The sequence below is a fragment of the Phasianus colchicus genome, chromosome 32, assembly GCF_987193195.1.
Source record: "Phasianus colchicus chromosome 32, bPhaCol1.hap1.1, whole genome shotgun sequence".
NCBI classification, from domain to species: Eukaryota; Metazoa; Chordata; class Aves; order Galliformes; family Phasianidae; genus Phasianus; species Phasianus colchicus.
In genome coordinates, this window is record NC_143467.1 from 1,267,484 (window position 1) to 1,285,861 (window position 18,378).

General features: G+C 50.9%; 1 protein-coding gene across 1 annotated transcript; it reads left to right on the forward strand.

The window, feature by feature from the left end:
• Positions 1–371: 371 nt before the first annotated feature.
• LOC149914019 (uncharacterized) lies at positions 372–2,789 on the forward strand. The gene is made up of 2 exons (XM_090128048.1): positions 372–454; positions 2,237–2,789. Exons 1-2 carry the CDS (start codon positions 372–374, stop codon positions 2,787–2,789), a joined length of 636 nt encoding a protein of 211 aa, XP_089984174.1.
• The last annotated feature ends 15,589 nt before the right edge of the window (positions 2,790–18,378 follow it).

Sequence of the window (18,378 nt, forward strand, 5' to 3'; positions counted from 1 at the left end):
GTTCATTCTACACCCTCGTGCCTTGTTCATAATTAAGTGAAATGCCGTTCTGAAACAATTCCATAGAAACCTGTTCCACATCACTCGTCATCCTCAGTCCCACACCTAAACGTTTCCTGAACACCTCCAGGGAACCTGACTCCAGTCTCTCCCTGGGCACTCTGTCAGTCTGTCCCACTGCCCAACCACTCTTTTGGAGGAGTTTTTCCTAACGTCCAGCCTGCAAGAACTCTCGCTGCTTTCTTGCATTTCTTCACAAAGCTGTTTCAAAATCTTCATCTGGGAGGGAGCACGTGAACCTAAGGAGATTCCATAAGGTCAAGTGTAGGGTGTTGCACCTGGGTCGGGGCAATCCCAGGTATATGTCCAGAATGGGAGAAGAACTCATTGAGGGCAGCCCTGCTGAGAAGAACTTAGGCGTGCTGGCGGACAAAAAACCTCACCTGAGCCAGCAGTGAGAGCTGGGCTTGTTCAGTCTGGAGAAGAGAATAGTCTGGGGACACCTGATGTGACCTTCCAGTAATTAAATGGGAACTTATGAGCAGGAGGGAAGTCAGCTCTTAACACGGGGAGAGAGCAACAGAGCGAAGGGGAAGAGTTTTAAGCAAAAAGAGCAGAGATTTAAGTTAGGTATCAGAGAGAAATTTATCAGTGAGAGGGTGATGAGGTGCTGGAACAGCTGCCCAGAGAGGCTGTGGATCCCCATCCATCCCTGGAGGTGTTCAAGGCCAGGCTGGATGGGGCCCTGGGCAGCCTGGTCTGGTATGAAATGGGGAGGTTGGTGGCCCTGCGTGTGGCAGGGGGGGTGGAGATTCGTGATCCTCGAGGTCCCTTCCAACCCTGGCCATTCTGTGATCCCATGATTCTGATTGTAAGGTTCTCCTGGCGTTGGGATGCTAACAAACAGAATTGATGGGACCAGTGTACAAACTGCATGCAGAGCACGCAACACAGCAGGCGCCGAGTGAGGTGCATGACCCTATCCTGTCTTTCCTGCTGGTACAGGTCATGCCTTCAGGATGTCAACTGGCAGGAAGCTTTTCTAGAAGAACAATCATAGGAAAACAGGTTGGAAAAGGAAGTGACGAAGAGACTCACAGATGTCCAGAGGACTTTTTCTGTATAGGAAGCTTCCCCGTTGGAGGAAGTAAGGCCTCCTACTTATTCCCGTGGAAACTACAACAGATACAAAGAGCCCAGTAACAGTGTTTGATAGAGCCCTTGCTTCAGGACCAGCATGGCAACATTGGTCAGAGTGTGAGCCAGCGTGGGGCTCTTCGCCTTGGAAGAGTGGGAAGGACCTGGGGCAGATCCAACAGAGGTTTGCAACAGGATTGTTTGGGGCTAGGGGTAAGCAAGCAGAGAGGCCTGGGCTTAGGCCTGGTGAAGCAGAAGCTCACATGAGTGCAATTGTAGCCCACGACACTGCGGTGGGAAGCAGGCTTGGTGCCTACATCCTGCAGGGAAACAGGTGCAGACTGCATGGGGCAGTGTAGGACAGCACGTGGTGGAGATGGCTGAGGGGCTGGCAACGCTGAAGGCCCTGACAGAGCCAAGGTCTTTGTCCAGCAGGCTGTGGGTGGTGTCTGTGCTACAGAGAACTGTGAGGGGACACGCTGTCCTCGTGGCACTGGGCTCTCGTGGCCTCCTTGTGCCCCGTGCAAAGGCTCCCACCGCCCCAGGAATAGTCTCGATCCTGCATAGGGGACAGGATCTCCCTTCCAACGGCCCAGGTATCAGGGCTTGGCCTTTCTGCCTCATAAGACAAAGGATGCTGTTCTCAGCATCACAGCCACCAGCACAGTGCCTTTGTCTCCCTGTAATCATGTCCCCAGTGCCTCAGCCGTGAGAGGATGTCCCACATCCTCCCCGTTTCAGAAGGATAAGGAGCTTGCTGGTGAAGGAGAGATCCAAGGCCAGGTGAGGCTGGAGGCTCTGGGCTGGGATGTGCATGGGGGTGACCCAACGAGAGCCCGTTCCCTAGCCCCAAAGGGTCACTGTTGGTGGCCGCCCAACAGTGCTGAACGCAGCACCCACCGTGCTGGGATGGGGATGCCAGGAGCCCCCCGTCTCACAGGGCTGGCCCCTCTCCGCATCTCAGGAGAGCCACGGGGCAGCCGCTGAGCTGTCTGTGGGCAGGGCTGCGTTGCAGCCAAGGCTCCTGGCTCAGGCTTGCAGCATGTGGCCCCAAAGCCATCAGCCACTCACGCGGACCACTCCCGCTCTGTCCTTTCAGTCCGCTGCCACCCATCCGGAGGGCGTCTGAAGCCCAAGAGCAGCCGGTGACCTGCGAGCTGCAGGGGGAAGCAGGCACATCAAGCCAACAAGACCTGCACCGAGCACCGGGAACCAAACACGTGCGCTTCCTTGATGAAGTGCAGGAAGCAGGAAAAGCCCATCGTGAGCGTGCGGTGCGAAAACTGCAGACAGCCAAGGCCTCACCCCATCACATCACCTTCAGGCCAACCACGCCTTTCAGAAGCGAGTCGAGAAGATCTTCCTCGAGGGCTGAGTCTACGGAGCCTCAAGGCCGACCATCCAGGCTCCCACTGGCTTGCGACTCAGTGAAACTTCTCAGGCAGAGGGCAAGGAAGATCAGACCGGTGCTGGACGCACTGAAGCAGATGGCAGCATCACCACTTTGTGGTGGGTCCAGCCTGCCTGAGGAGTCTTCCCTTAACCGCTCTGGATTGCTGCCACCCATAAGAGAAGAAACGGGGTCTCCCACGTGTCAGCCTCCAAAGACCAAAGCCCCACTCCGCAGGAAGGGCACACCCTACCCACACTGATGCGGGCACGGGGTGCCCAGGACAGACAGAGCAACAATGGAGGCTGCAACACAGATGTGTCAATCCCATCTGCATCATATCTACTCCTAAACCAGGCTGCCCAGGGCCCCGTCCAACCTGGCCTTGAACACCTCCAGGGACGGGGCATCCACAACTGACATCTCTGGGCATCCGCTTCCAGCATCTCTCCACTCTCTCTGGAAAGAACAAGCCAATCTGACATCCTCAACTCAAAACCGCTTCCCCTTGGCCTGACAGTAGCTACACTATCACAGAGTTGACTCCCCTCCTGTTTGTAGGCTCCCTTTACGTAACGGAAGGCTGCAATGAGGTCACCCCGCTGCCTTCCCTTCCCCAGGCCAAACAAGGAGATCTAGGGTGAAATGTAGAGGGGCAAAACTGTCAATAAAGCCTTACCATGGCCTATCCCTTAAAAATCTCCAGAACGCCTGTGACAGTGTCATTGCGTCTTTTGACGCCAGCTCTTGTGCTGGTGGAGGGAGAAGGAATTGTGAGAGGGCATCAGAGCGTCTCACGGTGCTTTACTTGATGCCAAAGGAAATCCAGCGTCTCTTTTGTCTTATCTGGGCCACAAGCTTATCGGCTTTTGACCCGGCAGGGCCCCCCAGGCCGGCTGGGAGTCTTCTGGCCCCCCGACTGGCCAGCCAGCTTTTAACCTGGCAGGGCCATCTGGGCCAGCCAGCTGGCCTTTGGTCTGGTCGGGCCCTTCCGACCACCTAGCCAGTTTATAACAAGGATTCCGGATCTTCCCCAGGGCCGAGTCCACCCTGTACACGGAATCCCAGGGCAGACCATGCAGGCTGAATCTTCCGGCTTCCGAATCACTGAAGCTTTTCAGGCAGAGGGCTAAGGGGATTCGGCCTGGCAGGGCCCACCCAGCCAGCTGGCTTTAGGCCTGGCAGGGCCCCACAGGCCAGCCTGGTGGGTTCTGGCCTGGCAGGGCATCCTGGTCAGCTGGAAGTCTTCTGGCCTGGCAATGCTACCTGGGTCAGTTGGCAGGACGGCTTTTGGCCAGGCGGGGCTTACCCCATTTTGGCTGGCCAACCGCATTGACCCGGTCTGCCAGGATGCTTCTGGCCAGGCAGGATTACCCAGGCCAGCCGATCAACTCTCTTTTAACCCTGCTGGCCCCCCCCGCCCGGCCAGCAGGCGTTTAACCTGGCAGGTACCCCCAGGTTGGCTGGCATGCTCAGGGCCTAGCAGGGCTATCTGGGTCAGTTGGCTTGCCAGCTTTTGGCCTGGCACGGCTTCCTCGGCCGGCTGGCCAGCCAGCTATTGGCCTGGCAGGGTGTCTGGCTGGCCAGCCGTCTTTTTTCCTGGTTGTGTCCCCACGGTTGGCCACCTATTGGCCTGGCCGGGGCTCCCAGGGCTGCAAAACGTGTGAGCTTCCCTGGTGAAGACCAGGGAGCAGAAAAATCCCACTGTGAGGGTGCTGCACCCAAATTGCAGAAAGCCAAGGCCTCACACCCTCGGGTCACCTTGAGGCAGACAACAGCTTTCATAAATGAGTCAAGAAGATCTTCCTCAAGGGCTGAGTCCTGCCTGTCTACGGAGCCTCAAGGCCGACCATCCCGGCTCCCACTTCTGGCATGCCACTCAGCGAAACTTCTCAGGCAAAGGGTAAGGAAGATCAGGCCAGTGCTGGATGCACTGAAGCAGATGGCAGCATCACCACTTTGTGGGGAAACCAGCCTGCCTGAGGAGACTTGCATCACCCGCTCTGGATTGCTGCCACCGATAAGAGAAGAAACGGGGTCTGCCAAGTGTCAGCCTCTGAAGACCAAAGCCCCTGACCACAGGGAGGACACATCCTACCCACGCCTTGGTCCAGCTTTTGACCTGGCCGGCCAGCTTTTGGCCTGGCAGGGTCTCAAGGGCCAGCCCGTTTTAAACCTCACAGGGCCCCCCCGGCCAGCCGGTTGGCCGGCTTTGGGCCTGGCAGCATCTGCTGGGCTGGCTGGCCAGCCTTTGGCCCGGCACGGCCCTCTCAAGCCGCTGGCCTGCTTTTGGCCTGGCTGGGACCCTGGCTGGCCAGCTTTTGGCCTGGTACGTTCCCCCAGCCGGCTGGGATACCACGGCCAACCTGCCAGCTTTCTGCAAGCAGGGCCTGACAGGCCAGCTGGCTTTTGGCTTGGCAGGGCCCCCTGGCCGGCCAGGAGTCTTATGGCCTGGCAGGGCAACCCGAGTCAGTCAGCTTGCCAGCTTTTGGCCTGGCAGGGTTCCCCATTTTGGCTGGCCAGCCAGCTTTTGGCCTGGCAGGGCCCCTTTGGCTGGCTTGGAGAGGTCTGGAAGTGCAGAGCTCCATGGGCCAGCCGGCCGGCCACCTTTCGCCTGGCAGTGCTCCCCTGAACGGCCAGCCGGCTTTCGGCCTGGCCCAACTGGCCGGCCAGGAGGCTTCAGGCCTCGGAAGGCTTCCCCAGCCAGTCAGCCAGCTTTACCAATGATTCCGGATCTCCCTCAAGGGCTGAGTGCAGCCGCTCCACGCAGCCCCAAGGCAGACCAGCCAGGGCTGCCACATCTGCCTTGTGGATCACTCAAACTCCTCAGGCAGAGGACTAAGAAGAAAAGATCACATCAGCCCAGCCCAAGCTGCCAATGTAGGTCCCCCTCCCCAGCCAACTGCTCTTTCATCTTCATGAGCCCTTGTTCTGCTGGGGAGGACAGGTGGAAGCAATTCACCTGTCTGGCAAAGGGGTGGAGCCTGGTGCCACCCCTCCCTAACCTCATTTCAGGGCTGGCTGCCCCCTGTAAGGGCTCTCTGCATGGAGGTGTGTTCTTTGTTGTGTTGTGTGTGCCTGGTCTTCAGAATGGGTTCAGCAGTGTTGTCTTTGTGTTCTGGATTGAGTTCTTTTCCTTTTGGGGGTAATACCTTCTGAAAGGGCACTGCAGTTGAGAAATCAGTTAGGTTTGGCAGTGGAAATGCTGTGTTGGAGGGACTGTTGGTGCCATGAGCTGACAGCACAAGCCTTGTATTGGCAACTGTTTTCTGTGACATGGATTAATTGTAGCTCATTTTAGGGGAGAAGCCTGGGATTTGATTGAATCGTATTGAGGAAGGGGGGGAGGGGAGAGCCTCTGTGGGTAAGGAGGTGTTGTGAGCTGCAGTGCTGTAGCACTGTCTGTCTGCCTAGGCTTTCTGTTTGTTCTTTCGTGGGACTTTTGTCTCTTTCCCTCTTCTACTCTTACCTGAAGATCGCTGTGCTGATGACTGCCGGTGTTGTTGTGTAGGCTAAAATAGTTAAAGCAAACTGGGGCTGGAAGTGCAGCAGGCAGCTCCGTGCTGTTTAATGACTATGTGAGTAAATAAATGCATTGCTGATTCTTCCTAAAGATGCCATAAATGAAGAGGGTATGTTTTATTATTGTTCTTAATTTTATGCTGCTGGAGTTGGTAATAACCTGAAGAGTCTGGGAACCTCTGGGTGGAATAGTTTGTTGTTGTGTTTAGCTTGCTGGCTGTTGTTGGAGAGCGAATTCACACAAGGAGCCAAGTAGAAAGGACTGTGTACTGCTGGTCCCTGCACTGTCATGATCCCTCTTGCTTGGAGCTGCTGTGAACCAATGAGGGAGTCTGACTTTGAAGTAAACGAAGTCATATACCTCTAAGAAAGTATAAGCGGGGAATGTTTAAAAAGAAAAGGTTATTTAAGAGGATTTCAGTGATGTAAGTCTTGCTGGAGGCCATGAATGACAGGAGTTCCTGAGAGGTCAGTAGTGGGTCCTGTTCTAATATCTTCCCTCAGGATCTGGATAGCGGGGCAGAGTGAACCCTCAGGAGGTGCCAGCTGTCCCAAAAGTGGGGGCAGTGACTGACTGAGCAGAGGCCATGCAGCCATCCAGAGTGCACTCAGCAGGCTGTGAGGTGGCTGACACAGGATCACGGAATCGTAGAACTGTAGGGGCTGGAAAGAACCTCTGGAGATCGCCTAGTCCAACCCCCCTGCTAAAACAGGATCCCTCCAGGGGTAACTTCATTATAGAGAGTCTCATGGAGTTCCTTGAGAAGTGCAGAGTCCTGCATCTGGGGCGAAACGAGCCCAGGCACCAGTGTATGCTGGTGGCACTCGGCTGGAGAGCAGCTCTGCAGGAAAGAGCCTGGGGCTCCTGGTGGACACCAAGTGGAACGTGAGCTAGCACTGTGTCCTTGCCGCTAAGAAGGCTGATGGCTTCCTGGCTGCATTAGGCAGAATATTGCCTGTGAGTGCTGGGAAGTGATTCTTCCCCTATGCTCAGTGTTGGTGAGTCTGCACCTGAAGCACTGGGTCCAATTCTGACTCCCCCATATAACCGACAAGTGAACGAAGAAGAAAGACTCCAAAACAGGGCTACCAAGGTGATGAAAGCCCTGGAGCACCCCTTGTAGGAGGCAAGGCTGAGAGAGCTGGGATGTCTCCGTGTGGAATGTCTATAGAGGCCTGAAGAGAGCGTGCAGAGAGGTCAGAGACAGGCTCATTTGGGTGGTGCCCAGTGCCAGGACAAGAGGCAGTAGGCACAACCTGGAACACAGGTTCTGTCTGACCAGCAGGAAGCACTTTTGTGCTGTGCAGATGTCAGAGCAGTGGCAAAGGCTGCCTGGAGAGGTTGTGGGGTGGATCTGTGGGGATCTCCAAAAGCAGTCTGGCCGTGGTCCCAGGAACCCTGCCCTGAGTCTACTGAGCACAAGGATCCAGAGGTGTCTCCAACCTCAACCATTCTGTGATTCACTTATTTTTATTGAGTACTCCAAAACCCATATGTTTGTTGGCAGAGTTGGTTTTCACAGCCGTGTTTAAAGCTTTGTGTCTCTATGTGGTCAGCTCTTTAGAAACCAGTTGTACTATTTCAAATTCACTCATCCTCGAGCTTTCAAAGATAAGCACCTGGAGCCCTTTTCTTTCCGGACTGCTGAAATATCCTGGGGAGTCTGCAGGGAGAGGAAGGGAAGGAAGAAAAATGCCACAAGTAACAAAAAAAGAAAGAAGAAAGAAAAGAAAAACACCTGTGGAAGACACAGGTAAAGGAATCTGTCAAGTTACCTAGCTCAAATTTTCATTGAGAAGGAAATAAATACTGGGAATAATTTCAGTTTATTTTCTTAGCTTCTATTTGTGCAAAAAGGGAATCCAAGCGTGCATTTGGTTTGCCTGTGCGCTGGAAGCTCTGTTGCTGCTTTTTTGCTTCCAACATAACCTCTGTTCATGTTTCTGGTTGCCCTTCAGAACCTGCTGTGCATAAGTAAAACAGAGCCAGCACGTTGGATTCAGTCTCTAACCAAAGAGGCCTTAAGCTGACCAGAAGCAGCAGTGGAGGCATTTCATGGTGAGTAGGCACAGAAGTACAATTCTGTGCCCAGGTGTTAAGGGCACGTAACAACTTTTCAGAAGTTACATACCTTGAGTGTGAATGAAGAGCTTTTCCCTGCTTCTGGATTTTGCTGCGTGATTCAGGAACTTGTGTCTGATGGCAAACTCCTGCATGTTAGATTCCATGGTCGTTAGGTACCGTGTCTGTTTGCCAGGTACTGTACTCTCCTTCAAATCCCTCTCTAAAACCCACGTCTGTCAGAAAGCTCTAGAAGTAAACTAATTGAAATGCTACTGTGAAATAATCCTGCTCCTGATTAAACAGAGGCAGGAAATTCTTGTATCAGTACGATACTGCAGCATTTTAAGCCCGGCTGTCCATCATCTCAGCTTCGCTGGGCTCTTGAGTGGAATTCAGAACTACAGTGCACAAATCTTAGGTGCCTTTCAGATCCCTAGGGCAGCTGTGGTCCAGACGTGATCTCTGGTACCAACTAATGGAAATGTAGTTGAGTATTTCAGAAGTGAATGTCTCTTTATTAATATCAGTCAATTAATATAATGTGTGTTACATTTAGCTTCATCACTTTTGTACTTATTTGACGTATAGAAGATGAATGCTTCTATTTATTTTCTCACAGTCTCTCAGCTCTCAAACTGCTATTGTAAACTTTAATCCATTTGGCAGAGCAGCGAGCAGAGCAGGCAAGTGTTGAGATTGGGCATCAAGGTAGCAACAAAAGCCAAGAGCATCAAGGAGGAGGAAGTGAGGAGAAGGTAAGTGAAAGGCAGAGAAGGTGATGGTAGGCTAAGGCAGGGGGAAGGGGAGGAGCAAGGGAGGTGAGGGTAAGGGAGAAAAGAGGGGAGGGGATGGGAGAAGAGGAAAAGGTCGGAGACGGGAATAAAGGAAAACCTATGATTTAAAAAAAAAAAAAAAGAAAGGAAAAAAATGAGAAAAAAAATTAAAACAGAAAAGAAAAAAGGAAAAAGAGAAAAGAGAAAAGGGAAAAAAAAAGAAGAATATATGAAAAAAGGCAAAAAGGAAAACCGAATAAAGGAAAGAGACAAAAGGTAAAGAGAAAAGAAGAAAAAAGTCAAGTAAAAAGTAAAGAATACCACCTAAGAAAAGAATGGGTGGCAACAAGTAGAGAGCAATGCATGGCACTGCAAAGGAAAGCAAGGTGAGAGTAGCAGCAAAAGCCAAGAGAGTCAAGAAGTCAGTGAAGAGCAGGAAAGGTAAGCTGGGGCTTGGAAGGGTATTGGGTGGGAAGGGTTGTTAAAAAAAAAAAAATAAATAATAATGAAAAAAGCGTTAAGTGAAGAAAGAAATGAGCTCAATAATAACAATTAAAAACAGTGGATTGCAACAAATACAGGGCAGGCAAATATGGAAGCTTACTGTGTAGCAGTTACCTGAGGCCCCTGACTGATGAGTGATCCTGGGATGGAAGAAGGAGTTTTGCCAGTTTGATGGGGGCTGATAGTTGTAGCTGTAGTCACAAATAACTGGTTCTGTAGTGAGAGCTGAGCCTGGCAGTTCATCTTGTTGGTGCCAAGACTTGTTTTGCAAGCAGGTTTTCCACGTTGGCTCTGCATGACGCTTTGGATGAGCGGGTATGGAGTGGAAGAAACCCTGCAGAGCCAGGTGAGAACCAAAGCAGGAGAGAGGAAAAGTGCCCTTTGCAGCAGGGACGCCGTGCTGGCTCTGCCCATCGCTTCCAGTGCCACCGTGGTCCTTCTCTGTCCAAGCACGTGAGCCAAGCACGTGGCCTGGTGCGTGTCCCTCCCTTCTTCCTTGCTCTCCATCCCTCCCCTTATCCATCCCTTCACTTCTGTCCACCTCTCCTTCCACGTTCTCCATCCATCCTCTTCTCCATCCATCCTCTTCTCCATCCATCCTCTTCTCCATCCATCCTCTTCTCCGTCCATCCTTTCACCTCTCTTCTCCATCCCACTCTCCTCTCCCCCATCCTAGGTGGGCCTCCAACCCCTACATGCCCCACTCCAACCCTTCCATCTCCCCATCGCCCATTCCCCCCCATTCCCTCCCCGCCATCTCCTCCTCCTCTGGCTTTAACACAAACTGGGAAAAACAAGGTTGTACCCCCAGAAGTTACCGAGATCTTAAATCCTAAATTACTTAGGAGTGTGGCTATCAGGGATGCCTGGCAGAGCCAAAATGCAGCCCCAAAGGAAGTGAAGTTAAAAGCAGGAGCCAGCCCAGTCAGCGTAAAGCAGTGCCCTCTGAGGATACGAGACTGTAGAAGGATAGAAATCATAAATAACTTTTGGAGTTTGGATTGCTAATTGAATGTGAGTCCAAACACAGCACCCCAATCTTCCGATGAAAAACTGGACGGCAAGAGCTGCAGTTTGGTACAAGACTTGAGGGCAAGTGATAGGACTGCTGAATGTATGCACCCAGCGGTAGCAAATCCATACACTTCATTAACCAACTTATGAATGAGGAGGTGGAGTTTCCCTTCTGGATTTGAAGGATGCCTTTTTATTATTTTATTTTTGCCTGCTTTGACCAAATGCAACCTAAAACCATTTGCCTTGGAAGAGGAGAACCCCAATACGGGGAGAAAAGAGCCAGTTAACCTGGACAGTGTTAGCCAGGGCTGTGAGAACAGCCCAGTGATCTGTGAGAACTGGTCAACTCGTGAGCCTGAGACTTGGGTGCCTCCATCCCAGGGTGGAACCTTACTGCAGTTTGTGGATGCCACGGCAACAGAAGAGGACTGTGTGCATGGACTGTGAACACCATTTCTTGGTGTAAACGATTATCAGGCTTCTCACCAGACAGCCCGAGTGATCAAAAGGAAGGAAGCAATCTGCTGAATGCCCAGAGTGCTTTTCTCCCACACACATGTGGAGGTGCATGAAAAAGGTAGCTTTTAGTTCAGGGCTGACTGACTTGAGTGTGTGTGGTGAGTGAGGCCTTGGTTCTTCTTTTTCTTTGCTTGGGGGTTGGGTAACTGGGTGGGCCTTCCAAAGACAAGGGTTTGCACTCTTGTTTTTCAGGCTGTTTGAGCTCCTGTGGTTCTGAAATGGTAGAAAGTACAACAAACATGCCAGCAGGACAGACATGCAAGAAAATGAACGCAGAATCTGTTTCCTGTGCCTGTGATTCAGTTCTGCTGTCTCATTTAGCTTTTTCAACTGCATATCTAGAGTTCATGATAATCCTATGAAAGTGACAATAAGATGCATTAAGTATTAAACTGGAAAGCATTCTAAGCAGAAATCTGTTCTCACCATTCCTCCCTGTTCCACTGCTGTTACTAGCAACGTTCTGCAGATTCTGAGATGTTTTGCTGGAGAACAAATGCCTATTCAGCAGTGTTGAAACCAGGCTGTAAATTGGCTGACAAAATCCATGAGCATTCCGTGGTTTCCAGGATTACAGCAGCACTTTGGCAGTGTACTGCTATTCCAGTGAACCGATGGGCTGATCCCTAGAGGTGCTGACGTGGTGATCAATGAAATGCAGAAAGAGCATTTTCCAGCTGTGTGCAAAGATGGATTCTATTTAAGGGCGATATATTCTTAGTCTGTGTCCTTCTGCAGTGTTTAGGCTTATAATGTGTTTTCCAAATGCATTTTTGTTGAAGATCTCTAATGTACTGGGAAGTACCTCACCTTCATTGTAACTCGTATTTCTGAGTCAGAAGAAATGCACACCCAGAAAAGTGCAATACAAAACTCAGTAAGAAGCAGAGGCACAAAACTCAGTAAGAAGCAGAGGCACATCTACTCTCACAGGTCACATTCTGGGCTCTCCTGTTGCCTTCAATGCACTCAACAACAGGCAGTTTAGAAACTCCCTTTATACTCTGTTTTGTGACTTCCACTCACCGTGGATCAAAGCGGCTAGATATAAGCAAAAATGCAACTCTCCTTACAGACTTTGCAAAAAATGGTTTAAATTAGGTCGAGCTCCAATTCTCAAATAAAATTGCACAGGAATCAAGGAAAATAACTGTCGTGAAGTCTTCCTGCTGGTCAGATTAAACAGTAGACTGAAGGTCTTGTAATTGGAATGCTCCATCTCAGAAGAGTGCTGAGATAAGAATATCCGTAATCTGCATTTATGCAGTCTGTTTTAGCTAGGAGCTCCAAACTGCACGTACAGAGATCCACTGGCTGTGTTTGACAGCGAGTCAGTAAGAAGATAACCATCACACAGGGACCGTTTAAGGCCACTGAAATCAAGTCGTTTCTGAGAGGTGACACATCTGCCTCTTGACCTGACCAGATGTTTGTTCGGAAAGCAATGGTTAGAAGGCAATTAACCAATTAAGGTATCTGTGTTTGGATGGCAAAGATTTGTGTTCACTTGGCATATGTGTGATTAGTGAAGCATCACGAAACAGTGTGAACCTGCAGTACTCAGCCAATGAGGAACCAGGGCAGAAAGAGATCAGCGTTGGGCAGTAGGGGATAAAAGGTGGAACACTGTTTTCTGCGCGCTCCTGCTTGCAGGAGGCCCAACACTGCCATTGTAAAGAAAATCTGCTTTATCAGAGATACCATCCTGGAAAATTATGACAAGCTGGAGCTTTGCAAGGACGTGGAGATTACTTGGTGATCTCTGCTTTCCATGCTGGAGCTGCAGCCAGGTGTACTTAGGTTTCTGAAGTCCCTTTCAGTCTCAGGAGGGAATAAAACAGCCCGAATGGAATGGGTGCAATGGGGCTCTCTCCAGGACACCTGCTGCCTCAGAGGAGTTCCCATCTACTGAACACCTACGGAGCTCCTACAAAAGCACCACGCACAAACGAGGAAGGAAAGAAAAACCCAGGACACGGCGGAGGGGTCCTACCTCTCAGTAGGTGATCCCTGTTCCGTGTACAGAGGATGGACCTAACGGCACCTCATCTGTTCCCCACTTCTTCTCCCCCGCTTCATACAGGCACTTACAGACATCATGGATGGCAAAGTAAGGCTCGTGGAGAAGACTGGGTGTACAGGAGATCTTTAATTCCTCGGAGCTAGAGCACTGCTGGCCCGTACTTGTCTAGATCATGGGTATTTTCCAACAAGCACCAACCAGGCACAGCAACCCACAACCAAAAGTCATTGCCCCTGCCAAGGAACCAGCCTGGCTAGAGACCTCTCATTAGAGACTTGGAAACAAGGCTAGAACCATTATTCCCATTTCACACGTTGTCTTCTCTTCACCACGCATCACGCAGACACAAACAGGTTGGAAGTAAGCATGTTACTACACACCTGAGCATCCTGCTGAGCAAGGCCATCATCCACATACATTCCTTCAACTCAGCTTCCCTGCAAAGACACAAGGATAGAAGACTCAGTTCACCAGAGCATCTACTGGAAACAACTCCTGAGAACTCCCCATTCAGGACCAGCTGCTGGAGATGGATAATGGAGTCTGTCAAAGGGAACACCAGCTTACAAACACAGCGAAACACAGCTCAGGTGTGCTTCGGGCTTCCTTCTGAAACAAGCAGCAACCCACTTTACTGGGATGTTTAAAGAAGGGCCCACAGCACTCATGCACACCCAGAGTCAGAGTCTCCTCCCTGCAGAAGCTGGGTTAGAGGAGCAGGCCATGGGACACACAGGGTGAGAAAAAGCCAGCCTGGAGATCCTCACCACTGAGTGCAGAGCTGTGCCCACAGCTCTGAAGATTCACCCCCTTCTCCCCTCAACGTGGCTCAGCGCTGCGAGGGACACGAGGACCCTTCGAAACATGGAAGATGTGTCAGATACAATGTTATCCTCAAGGGAGCAGCCACATTCTAGCAAGAACACACACACAGCATCTGCTAGGAGCAGGGCCACCACCTGGGTGCTGCCCACAGCATTTGCCAGCCATAACCTGCTAAGTACAGAACTGAGCCCAGGGCTCTCAGCATCACTGCAGCACTCCAGCCATCATCAGTAGTGCTACAGCCTCCAATTAAGAAGCGCAGACAGTAAGAAACTGGCAAGAGAGCCACACGTCCTGCTGACAGACAGAATGCTCTTCCCCATTTTATTTACACCAGCTCAGATGCTGGTGAAATTCTAGTCTAGCTTCTCTCTGGACAAACAGCAACACCCAGGTTGGCCAGTGCATCACACCTAAAAGCTCCCCAGACTCCTTCCTCTTCACGTCTGCCTGCACACACACAGACTGACTGTCAGACAGCAGGACAAGGCCTGGCCTTTTGCTCTACTTACAAAGCTTGTAGTTCTCATCAATGCGACAAATCTCTTCATTGGTGTGAGAAGCCACAATTTCAATCAGGCAGCCTTCATCTGTTCCTGCTCCCAAGGGAATCGCCAAGGCAAGATTTAAGGTACCAACAACTGCTCGTGACGTGCAACCAGGTTTAAGAGTTAATGTAAAATAAGAAGACATACATAACAAAGCAGTAAGTCCTTGGCCAGAACTTAAGCAACACGAAAGGAAGACTTCCAAACCTTCACAGGCCTCCTTAGTTCGTGCACATCATACGTGGTGGTGGGAGTCATCACCCCAATGATCACCCTCTCAAAACTCCCACTCAGCTCCGACTTCAAGTCATCAGTCAAATCCTAGAAGGCCAAGAGAGGAGAAAGGAGTTGGCAGAAGGTACGGCCTTCGAGGACAGAAGGAACTGAGCTGTTCACCACTTCCCTTCAGGCTCCAACCCTCCTTGCATCAACAACTGCTCTGAACTGAACAAGAACCAAACAGCCTTGGTCAGGCAAAGTCTCTGCTGACCTTTCTCTTATGGAGATGGCGTCGTTTTTCGCTTTTCACCCAAGTGACACAACCACGTTCACACATCTCTGCAGACCACCTACCCTGCCACTGGTGCTCTTATAGGTGATCAGAACTCACTGATGTTGGGAAACATTTAGTTTGGTCAAGACATCAATGCTGGCATCTTCATCCGTGCCTGCAAGAAACAAATGGAAGCTAGTCAGGCTGCTTGCACAAGAATCACAAGTGCCCTCTGCTCTTGGGCCACCTCCAGTCCCCTACACAGCCAGCTCTCAACAGCCCCAGGACTACAGCTATGCACACAAAGTGCCACGACCCACACCACCAGAGCAGCTGCATTTCGGGACATGAAGGGCAGTTCTGTTTCCACTCTCCAACGATTTTTAGGGCAGTTGTGCAGCAGAGCAATGCAAGCAGCTACGCTTCCCTCTAACAAACCACCAGAGCAGCCCTTGCCAGTGCTGGGGAAAAAATAAAAGTTGACCTGTGGAGGGAGGGAGATCAACTTAGCAAAGCCCTTCATGGCTTTCCTGAGTGCCTGCGCTTCTTGTTCAGCACTAAAACTTGAGACCCCCTTGATTGTTGCCTAAGGCCACAAGAAAAGGAGTTAGCAAAGGCAGACTTGCACCAATGCACACATACATAGAGTTGAAATAAAACAAACAAACATAAAAGATGAACAAGGAGATAGTAAAACTCCACCCACACAAGTGATGCTGTATCAGGCCTCTGTCTCATGCAGCAGCCTATTCTAGTGGGAGTTTCCACGCAGATCAGAAAGAAGCCACAGGGGAACAACTGCAAGGAGAACATATCTCCACATTGCTGCTCATGGAGTATCTGGTTTCCAGTGAAACAAGAGCCTTCTCCACTCAGCAGGAAAGGGCCCCTAAGAAAGCATGGGGGGAGGAAAGATAGGCAGAATTAGAAATTGCTGAGGTATGCAGGGCAGGAGAAGAGCTCAAAACTGGTGGCAAATGCTTTGTGGGGGTGGTTACAGCAGTGGGAGCAAAATAACTGGCAAAGAAGGGGTAAACCTATTTGGGCTGCTGAACTGTGGAAAGATATTGCTGCCCAAATAAAGAATATGGCCGTGAAGGTGCGCCATGTAGATGCTCATGTGCCCAAGAGACGGGCTACTGAAGAACAGCAAAATAACCACCAGGTGGACCGAGCTGCCAAAATTGAGGTGGCTCAGATAGACCTGGACTGGCAGAACAAGGGTGAATTTTTTCTAGCTCAGTGGGCTCATGAGACCTCGGGCCATCAGGGGAGAGATGCAACATATAAGTGGGCTAGAGACCGAGGGGTGGACTTAACTGTGGATGCTATTGCACAGGTTATTCATGACTGTGAAACATGTGCTATAATCAAACAAGCCAAGAAGATGAAACCACTCTGGGAGGAAGGGCGATGGCAAATGAATAAATATGGGGAGGCATGGCAGGTTGATTCTATCACCTTGCCACGATCCCGCAGTGGTAAGTGTTATGTGCTTACCATGGTAGAGGCGACCACTGGGTGGCTTGAAACATAGGTTTCATACCTATAGGTATATATACCTATAGGTACCCCATGCTACCGCCCGAAATACCATATTAGGTCTTGAGAAACAAGTCCTGTGGCGACATGGCACCCCAGAAAGAATTGAGTCAGATAATGGGACTCATTTCAAAAATTCTCTTGTAAATACTTGGGCCAAAGATCATGGCATTGAGTGGATTTACCATATTCCCTACCATGCACCAGCCTCTGGTAAAATCGAACGATACAATGGGTTGTTAAAAACAATGCTGAAAGCAATGGGTGGCGGAACATTTAAGCACTGGGAGAAGCATTTGGCAGAAGCCACCTGGTTAGTCAATACCAGAGGATCTATCAATCGTGATGGTCCTACCCAATCCAGCTCTCTACATACCGTAGAGGGAGATAAGGTCCCTGTTGTACATGTAAAGAGCATGTTGGGAAAAGCAGTTTGGGTTCTTCCAGCTTCTGGAAAGGGCAAACCTCCGCGGTACTGTTTTTGCCCAGGGACCTGGATCCACTTGGTGGGTAATGCAGGAAAATGGGGATGTTCAATGTGTACCACAAGGAAATTTGATGCTGGGGGAGTGCAGACAGTAATTCCATGTATATGTATATAGACGTGTGCGTGTGATGCATTTGTAATCATTTTGTTTGTTTGTATATGTGTGTATATATATATATATATATATATATAAAGCGTGATGTAGTGATGTAGAATAAGGGGTGGAATGTCATGGTTTTGGTTTTTGCTTATTTGATTTTCAATATTCCACATCACTGCATCACGCTTAATATGTATATATATATATTTATATATATATATATTATGGAGTTGGCTTTTTAATGGCAATTGCAGCCCGCTAACGTGCAGCTCTTTCTGACACAGGCAGGAGACGGGCAGCGGTACTGCAGCTCCTCTGGCAGTTTTGCAGCTACGTCAGGAAGCAGAAGATGTGGATTGGAAAGAACTCAGTTCCTGGGACGTTCCCCAGTTCTTCCCCTAGCTGTCCCCTTGCCTCAGCTGGATTCCCTTGCAATCCAGTGCGTGTCCCTTCCATCCCCCTGGCTGCCCCTTGCTTTCCCCAAGGTAACCCATTACCTTTCCATTACAGCCCACCCATAATTCCCTCAGAGCACCGATACCTCCCTCAATACCTTCCCTGCAAGACCCCAGTAGCCACCCTACAGCCCACCACAGAACCCCATTGCCCCTTAATGACCTCCTCAGACCTGGTACTTCTCTACCATAGCTGGCCCAAAACCTCACAGACCTCCATAGTCCCCAGCAGCACCCCATATCCCCCACTAGACCCCAACTGAACACCACTATTTCCTCCCTCAGATCTCCCTTACCACCTCTAGGGCTCCTTAGCAACCTCAGAGAACCCACAGGTCCCTGACAGGAGCCCCGTCACTATTCCAGGACCCCAGTAGCCCACCTGGGGCCCCTCCTCACCCCCTTCTCCCTCCAGCACCCAAACAACCAAATAGTACTGGGGCAGGGGTGGCTGCAGCAGGAGAGGAATCTGGAGCTGGAGCAGCACCTACACAACACAGATGTGGGTGAAAGTGATGTGGGGGCACTGGGGATGTGGGCCACAGGCAGCGGGAGCAGAGTGCTGTGCAGGAGAAGGCAACGTGTGAGGTAAAGGTGGGACTTGTGGCTGTGGGGACGTGGGTTGGCATGGGGATGTAGGGGGTCTGGGGGCACGTGGGGAGGGGTTTGGGTGAGAATGGGGGATGTGGGGAGGTGTTGGAATGTATTTATTGATTCCTTCCTGAGAGGGGATTGGGGTTCCCTGTGGCCCAAAGGTGGGGTCCTGATCCAAAACCCCATATGACCCCATAACCCCACATAACTTGGCGTGACCCCAAGGCTCCACATGACCCATAACCCTATGGGCATCATAATCCCAGATGGGGCTGTGGACAGTGATGGGTCTGTTCTTGTGTCGTTCAGGGGACACTCTAGGGTGGCTCTGGGGTCGCTGTAGATCAGCTGCCTATAACATCTGCTGACCCCCAGCTCTCCCCC

What these genes read in the sequence shown, in the direction of transcription:
- LOC149914019 (XM_090128048.1), top strand. Translation starts at nt 372, where the DNA reads ATGGGAGAAGAACTCATTGAGGGCAGCCCTGCTGAGAAGAACTTAGGC. An exon ending in AAACCTCACCTGAGCCAGCA is followed by an intron (nt 455 to 2,236) that starts GTGAGAGCTGGG and finishes CTGTCCTTTCAG; the next exon opens with TCCGCTGCCACCCATCCGGA.